At 38.5% G+C, this 8,871-nt stretch overlaps 1 protein-coding gene across 3 annotated transcripts in view; it reads right to left on the reverse strand.

Moving 5' to 3' along the window:
• Positions 1 to 3,219: 3,219 nt before the first annotated feature.
• Positions 3,220 to 8,871, reverse strand: part of SALL3 (spalt like transcription factor 3) — a 24,948-nt gene continuing 19,296 nt past the window's right edge. For 2 of the 3 annotated variants that reach the window (XM_053246087.1, XM_053246086.1), the window contains exons 2-4: positions 8,529 to 8,871; positions 7,972 to 8,312; positions 3,220 to 6,255 (exon numbers count right to left, since the gene is read on the reverse strand). The exon at positions 8,529 to 8,871 is cut by the window's right edge. In XM_053246087.1, the coding sequence (XP_053102062.1) occupies positions 5,824 to 6,255; positions 7,972 to 8,312; positions 8,529 to 8,871 (1,116 nt within the window). In that variant the 3' untranslated portion in view covers positions 3,220 to 5,823. The remainder of the gene's footprint in view (positions 6,256 to 7,971; positions 8,313 to 8,528) is intronic. The other variant, XM_053246089.1, reaches the window with a different exon arrangement.

Raw genomic sequence — 8,871 nt, forward strand, 5'->3', positions numbered from 1 at the left:
GTCACCTCATCTGTGTAAGAAGCAAAACAGAACAGAATTCATAATCATAGCACAATGTTTTGTGTGCCATTCTCCCAACTTGGAATAGTTTTATTTATTACTAGCTGGGCCAGGCACAGAGCATCTAAGCCTCTGCTGCCCAGCAGGCCCGCTTCTCCCCCGCTCCCCTGCCCACGGCTTCTGGCTGGCGGGCTGGCCGGCCCACTTCTTCTCCACCACCACCCGCGCCCGGCACTTTCTGGCTGGAAAGCCAGCCTGCCACCCCCTCCTGCCCACCCTGCCTCCTGCTCCCGCCAGCTGGCATCCCTATTTTCGTCCCTGTTGCTAATTGGCAGCTGCTCGTAAACTCTCATGAGAGCTGCCACACATGGGATTAGCGACAGGTACGCCTAGGAGAAATAAATATATATAGATAGATCATTATAATCATTAATAGCATTTCAGCATCTAAGATGGGCAGCAAGGGCATTTTCACACATTTTGTTTTTAGGTGTATACTAAGATGCCTTCAATGTAGGACTAAAAATGTGCAGTGTAAATGTGGCATGCAGGCATTTGAAAACACAGTTACACTAATCTAAGAATCAGGATAAGCTGCATCTCTCTCCTGTATAGATATATACTTGGTGGCAACACTAGGGTTATCCTTTGTTATTTATGAAATGGCCTGAAGTGCCAGGCATATTTGAATAAAACACTGGCTTTCATAAACGTGCATCTGCTAGATTGCTGGACATGGGTACCACTACTCCCTAGGATTCAAAGGTTTTCAAAAATAATCTCATTGGACCCAAGAAGGCTGAATTGCCATTGCTGCAGCCTCAGAAAAGACTACTGATCTGAGAAGCATGGATGGAATTCCTGGAATCCTAGGTGTGGGGGAAGGGGGGGGGGGGGAACCAAACACACACCCTTTTAAAAGTCAAACCGTAGAATGTGGCTGCACAGTACTTTGTGGCAGGGAGTGAAGAGGAAGAATGGAGGCCTTTCTCATAGTCCCTGCCACCCCTGGCAAGTAGTTTTAGAAGTGGAAGGAAAGAGGCAGAAGCAACATTTCAGGTTTCTGAAGGGTTCAGCTTGAAGCAAAGCAGGCCCCTTTGATGCAGGGCCCAAAGGGGCTGAAAGCAGGCCTTCACAAGGCCTAGTCCTAATAGATTGCTGTTAGTTATGTGGAAGCTTTGTAGATAACCAAGTATCAGACAGAGGCACATGCCACTAGCAGGGACACTAGAGCAAGTTCTCTAGAAAGACCCTAGGAACCAATCGTGAGATGAAATCAGCTTCTCCAATGGTATCTTAATTTAAGGGTTGTGGCTACTTTAAATCTGGGGAATTGCTCAACAGAACATGATTCTCATTCACTAATGATGTTCAGTGCTGATGGTGCTCTGCATCAACAAAGAGCTAACAAAGAGAAAACAATTCCACACATGACCAGTTTTCTAGAATGCCCAGTGCCTATTTGTTATTCATTTTGTCCTACTACCGTGAACATAGGTAATATAAGCTACCTATATCAGCTTCTGGTGAATTACAGAAGATGATGAAGGGGAAAACAATCAGATTAAAATTACAAGGAAGCAGATTAGGCTAGACATTAGGAAGCATCTCCTAACTATAAAAAGCTGTTTGATGGTGAAATAGTCTGCTTTGGGCAGTGATGAGCAGCGCTCCTTCACGGTTTCAAATAGGCTGGACAGTCATCTTTTAGGGATGGATGCTGCCAACAGTTTCCTGCACTGACTAGGAGAGCTCCAGAGTCCCTTCCAACCGTAGTATTCTAGGATCCCATATGCAAGGTTGCAATTAGTTAATAAAAAGAAAATAAGAAACTCTTCTGCAGCTCTTACCACATATTTGCAAGCTAAGGCCAAATAAAAGGTTAAGGAAGGACAGCTTTAACAAAGCTTCTGGTTAAAGAGTTGAAATAATTCCGATTTAAATTGCGAAATGAACACTAACAGAATTTTGGAAAGGGGTGCAACAATGGCAAGATTCACATTTTAATTCAGTACAACGTAACTGGAAACACTTATAAGAGCACAATTTTAAAGGTTTGCTCACATGCTTCAACATTTTCCTCCAAATTTAAAGAGCTATAGGCTGCTCCTATATACCTATTCAATTCAAAAATTACATTTTATTCTGTTTTAATCTCAGTGGGCAAAAACTAAATTTGAGAAGGAAATGTTTTTTTCAAAGGCATAGGCATCTGAAGCTCTTGACATATTCTCAGCAGCTTCTGAAGAGTGATATGTAACTAACATCATCACAGCTTACATTTCAGTGTCAAAACCTTAAAGCCAAACTCTGGCATTCCTTTTATCAATAAGAGTGGCACATTTGTCATAAACTCGATGAAGTAAAAACATTAGGGTTCCTGTTTCAATCTGTAGATACAAGTCTTTCTTGCATACAAGATTTAAACCCAAGTTCAGAAAGGTCAGCTGTGATTGTTAAATTGCTCCATCTGTATAAGAATATTTACTTCAGTGGAATTTGCACTGGTGCTGTGCTCTGAGAGAACTATGATCCACTTATCCTAGTAATGTATTTTAGCAGCCAACTGTACTGAGTCTTCAGCGGTACATAGGAATATTTTAATGGATCAGCATGTAGAAGAGCATGTTGTGGATTTTAATACTATGTCCAAGCATATAATAAAACAAAAGATGTGGCATGTATTTCAGTTATGTGTTGGGATCCATAAGTCCATACATAGAAGATCTGTGATAACCATAGGTTTTCCTACAGGTTTTGCTTCAGCAGCAACTCTGGTTTGACAAGATTGAAACCCGAATTGAAAACTGCAGGAAACATCTGGATGTGCACTACCTTTTATGTGCACATCATTGAATCTCTGGATCATAGCCATTGAGAATAAATATGCAGTGTAGTTTGTGTAAATTGAATGTAAAAGAATTATTGCTTCCAAGAGAGACAGCAAAAGAAGATTGCTGCCAAGTGCAGTCATATTGATGCAGCTTTTCTTTCGCTATGGTGCAGTAATGCTTGTACAGCTCTGCAATAATTTTTATTAGTGCTTTTGAATATCATTCTATCAGAATACTTTGAAATAGTATTTTAACACAAGGTGCCAGCCTTATTCAACTTTCAGGTGTGACAATTAAAAATCATCAACATCAATCTGTCATGATTGTCATGACAGTCTCATATCTCACTCTGTTATTTGAATAATCATAGAACACAATTCAGAAATAATATTACATCCTGCATTTTATTCAATTCCATATGACAAAAATAGTAACCTAGACTAAGACATCCATTTCAATCAGTAGATGTGTCAAGCCAACAAGATTTAATAATAAAAAATATTGGATCTAGGTAACAATTCCCAGCTGGTTCAGGGAGGCTCCTAGCCCTACATGGTATCGCAGTATAAAAATAGTGTCTCTCTTCACCATGCAGAGAGGAATGACCTAACCCTGAATACAAAATGGGGTCAGTCTTACTGTACCTTCATCAGCCATCTTATTTACAAGACTTTACATCTCTTTTTAAGTTATGCACATCCTTTAGGGAGAAGAGATAACACTACATGGTACCAAATACTAAACAAACAAAAATTCACACCAGAAATGGACACAGATAAATAAAAAAACATTCATTTGCTGAAATACAGCAACATTAAGCCACCTCAGTTTTCTGTTTCCCAGTTTTGGAATACCCCAAGAACAAATGGTGGTCACCGATGGTAGAAGGTCTCATAATATAAGGATGTTTATTATAGATAAGATAGATATATGCACACACACATAGCTACATATATATTTGATATATGCATGTATATGTGCACATATATATTCTGTGTATCATTGATGTAGAAAACAGAGCTGTAATAGTCCATTGTTCATTTCAAAACAGAAACAAACCACTAATAAGTCTTTCAAACATTCAATGACACGATGGCAGAAACAGTCCATCCTCTTACAGTAATGGTTTTTTTGTTTTGTTTTTTTGTTGCACAAGAAAGAGATTGTCCTATTTTTTTTTCCAGTCTCAACTGAGAAGATCTCACTGTCTGATTCTTTCTCCAGGGGCATAAAACCTCTTGTGCTGTTTCCCAGCTACCCATAATGTCCCTTGAACAATTTTGTTGGACGGAAGTTCATAGTGTCAGATTCCACCATGCTTGTAATGCACAAAAATGAGGTAGTACACAAAACATTTACTGTTCAAGTTTTGATTACGCCCCAGCCTCACCAGCACCCTACCTTAAAGAGTGGAAACATTCCCTTTAGTCACAATTTTAAACAATGCTTAAAACTGAAAATTATTTTTGAGCAATTAGAGTACATTGTGCTTTGTAGTAAATCTCAGAATATTAAAAAATCAGCAAGAGTTGGGAATTCATGTTCAAGTTACGACTGATACTTAATATTTTTTGTTCTCTGTTTTGCTTTACATACCAGTGCTATTAAGCAGTCAGCAAGCATCTTTCTTGTGGGTGGGAATGAAAGAGACAGAACAGATTACAGCAAAATTAAGCCTACACAATGTTTTCTTTAGCCTCTCCTAGGCTTGCACTGATATCACAGCCCTAAGATTAACATATCAAAGGTCTGTTGGAGGGTGGGCTTATAGAAAAGTTAAATGAATCATTTCGGTTTAAGAAATGGCAGGCCCCATTCTACCCAAGAATCTGACAGTTCTTAGTGGCTTTCCTGTTTAAAGGAGCACCGATCTCTCATACTGTTTGACCTTAAAGACAAACACAACAAAATATCCCTCCCCATTTTTTTCCTCAAGCCAAAGTACTATTTATAAAATAGTTTACATCTTTGTTCAGATTCAAATTATAGACAAACCTCCCTAAATACAAAATACTAAAAGTGCAATAGTATAAATTAAGAGTTTGCAACCACATTATACAAACACTGCCTTTTTATTGTACAGCCTTTGATAACATGAAGTGTGTTACTCACAACTGCTTATAATGTTGTGAATAATCTATTGTGATAAGGTTTGTCTGTAACTTGTTTTCCAACCATGAACTGAAGTCCACACTACATTTTTTTTCATTTAATAGAACAACTGTCCACATAGCAGCTACAAATATATTTAAATTAAAATGGTTTGTTACTGACAGGTACTTGCACATGAAAAGCATGCTATCTTTCCCAATAAAACTTCACAATTTTGCCTGCATTGAAATAAACCACTTATTTATAGTAAAACAAAACTTGCTTTAAAAAAAAAAATCACATAGCCAGGTGTATTTTGCAGTACAAAAGCTTCATTTAAGGATGGGGCTAGTATATTGTCTGTTACCCGCATTATCTTTACATTATAAATACTACAGACAAGAATACTGTAATCATACAGAGCATTAGGGTACTAAATCACTTATTGAATGTTAGAGGAGTTCTAAAAACATAGTTCAAGTTTCTAGCTAAGTGGAACAAAACCAGCAAAGGAGGAGCTGGACAGAAATGCTATTGTGAAGCCCCCTTTTTAATTGATGGCATTTTTTGTTGTTGTTAAGAAACAAAAACTGAAACATTTTTGCCTCCCTTAGTCCCCTAATACAGCTATCCAATGATTTATTATTTACTTAAATTAAAAAGGTCCCAAAGTTCTCACTAACAGTCAGCTCACTGTTGAAAGTAGTACCATGCAACTCTTGCAAGACAACTTTTCAGCAGACACAAAGTTATGTATTTCTGTATTTCTGCTATGTGGTGAAATCTTAAAGGGAACCTAGGCAATTAGGTCAGGAAACTAATGCTTAACTTCCAGAACTGTACATGAAAGAACAAATGTGTTGAGTAGTGATCCAAGAGTTACTTGTACTGAATGCTTCTAATTTATGCCAATCTCTTTATTATCCTCAATAAACCTTGTGAATGGGCGGTTGGCTCCAGTTTCAGAACTCCCTTTGTCCAAACCAATGATGGGAGGGCTACTGCCGGTGCGAGCTTTGTCCATTCCACTGGTAATGTTACTTAAAGACGGAATGGCACTTCCGCCTAAACTTACGGGAAGCTGGGGAATGCCTCCATTCTGTATGACAGAAATTTCATTGTTCTTCATTGCAAGTCCATTAGTAATAGCTGCAGCATATTGGTTCCAAAAATTTGGGTCAACATTCATTGCCCGAGCTGCCAAATCCTTTTGGAACATTTCTGAAAACTTCAGAGCATCACCACCTAACAAAGCCATAGGGTTTTCCACAGACAGTCGACGGCCACGCCGTGCAGGGGCATTATTCCACATATGAGTTCCCATGTGAACCTTTAGAGGAAGAATAAAAAGAGATTAGCAAAGATCATCAATGCTTGATCTACATAGTCTATGCAGAGATTTTATATGACAATTTTAAAAGTCACCTTAATTTTAATACGATTCAGATTTCAACAATATACATCTTATAAATCATCTAAAATACATCTAAAGTAGCTGTAAAAATAATTTATATTTTTCCATGTCAAATATAGAAGCTAAAAATAATATCGGAAATTGTTATGCACAAAACATTATGCAAAACATTACCAGGCTTATAGGATATTTGAAAGACTGAACTCCCTTTAGCTCCTTAAAATGCAATTCCCCCACTTTCTCAACTTTTTAAAGAAACTGTTTAATGCATCAAAATGTCTGATTCTATGCATGCTTACTCAGAAACAAGACCCACTGAGTTCCATAAGGTTAAATCCAATGCAACTGTGACCTGAATTGCAGCTTTAGCCACTTTACTGCTAAGGGCCTTAGCAGGTCATGTTAAAATAAAAAAGCAAAACAGCTCTCAATTTTGCTCAATTTTCCAAAGACCCTGCTGCCTGAACAAAAGAGAGGTCTCTGATTCCCCCCATCTGCAGCCTCTCGGAACTATGCTAAAAACTGGTTGCAGAGGGTTGGGTGACACTCCAGGGTGGTTTTGGGGGGACACTGCAAATAGGGGACAACTAGCACTTCCTGTGGATCAGCAGGAAAACCTTTCACTGACAACAGGCTTTTTGGATACAAGCAATGTTTCTTAAATGGTCCCAATCTAGCTACATTTAGTACTTCAGGACCAATTAAACTAATGGAAGTTAGTTGTGACTAAAGTCCCATTGCTTTTTGTGGAAGTTAGTCACGAGTCTAGTCAACTTTAGAAGGATTAAGGCAAATGTAAATCAAGGAGTTTCTTCTTTACTGCCTCTAATTTTCTTAAGTGTTTACCTAAATTATGTTGGGATAAAAAATGATACCAAAGACATTTTTTTCAACAGCACCAGATCAAATGTCTATGTTGTTTCTTGAACATTATATGCAAATTAGAAATCAGAACATGCAATCAGGACTTCCAACTGGCAACTCTGGAGGATGGTACCCTAATACACTGGCATTAGAAGCAAGCAGCAGAAGGCTGCCATACAATCTGTAATGATCTTTTGTTTCTTAAAAAAATCTTAATCTTAAAAAAAAAGATTACTACTATGGTTCTATATGACACAAAAATCTGGGAAGCTATACTCTCTAATCATGGAAGAAACATATATATTGTCTAAAAGAACTTCTAAAGCAAAATAATGGCTTATAAATGTTGAGTTAATATCACTGCATTGAATCATCTTTAGAAGGGTGGGTTTTTTAACATTATATGTAGCCTTTCAATACCAAAGTTACTTCAAGCCATAATTCCATCATATTGCACAAGAATATAGGCTATTAGTAAGAAATATCTATCCTTCACTGGAACACTCTGTAAAATGGAATGCTTTGTATTTGCATGCAAAACTTCAAGCAACTAATTTTTAAATGTATGATTGTGTGTACCTACATAAACTTTAATCTTATAACTGGTTTGGAATGTATAATGTGAGGACATCACAATACTACCATAATTTTCTTCTCCCACTCTTGACATGTATAAGGACAAAACTATAATTTCCTATAGGTTCAGAACATTGTTAAACTCTCATCTCCTTAAAATTTTGTTCTGAGATTGAGGCATTCCCTTCTTACCTTGAGATTCCCTTTTGTGGTAAAAGCTCTACCACAGATTGTGCAACCAAATGGCTTTTCACCAGTATGGGTGCGTTCATGTATCTGTAGTGCACTTGCTGAGGAGAAGGTCTTCCCACATGACTGACAGTTGTGTTGTTTGGGCGTTCGACGTGGTGGGGGTGCCAGCATAGGAGTGATGCCTGGGCTCATCACTGTCTGTGGTGCAGCAGGAACCTGGATTCCAGCTGGAAGCGATGGAACCTCACCCAATGAGATCGGCTTGCTGTGACCATTCACTTCCATTTTGATCATAGTAGGCGCAGTGCTGGTGACCAGGTTAGGAGTGCTTTGGCTGGGACCTAGAGTAAAGTTGGGTTCAAATAACTGAGAAGGTAGCTCTTTTAATTTGTGTGTCAGTAAGTGCTGTTTTAAATTACCCATAGTGGAACACCCACGATTGCAGACTGTACATACAAATGGACGCTCTTTAGTATGGCTGCGGTAGTGAATTTCCAATGCACTCTTACAAGCAAAAGGCTTGCCACAGATATTACAAACAGTACTTTTAAACTTACCACGTTCTCTGTTCAGGAACAGCAGGCTAAAAGGAGCTTCTTCTTTGATGACTGGTCTTCCTGGGTTGGTGGCTGTCAGATCCAGTGCACCTCCATTTTCAACAGTGGGTGGTGGTGGACTGTCAGGTTTTTCTGTCTTTAATTGTATTTCTTGTGGTTCTTCTTGGTTACTAAAACCTGGGGATTTTGATCTAAAACTTTCACTGTTGCTGTTTTCTGGAGACAGGGCTTGCATGGATGAAGATGATTCAGACATTGCAGGACTCCCTGCACTCTGACTCTCTAGATCCCCAACAGCTGATGAGGAGTCATTGCTTAAGTGGTCACTTTCCCCTGACCCATT

Source organism: Hemicordylus capensis, chromosome 4 (assembly GCF_027244095.1).
Source record: "Hemicordylus capensis ecotype Gifberg chromosome 4, rHemCap1.1.pri, whole genome shotgun sequence".
In the NCBI taxonomy this organism is placed as follows: Eukaryota; Metazoa; Chordata; class Lepidosauria; order Squamata; family Cordylidae; genus Hemicordylus; species Hemicordylus capensis.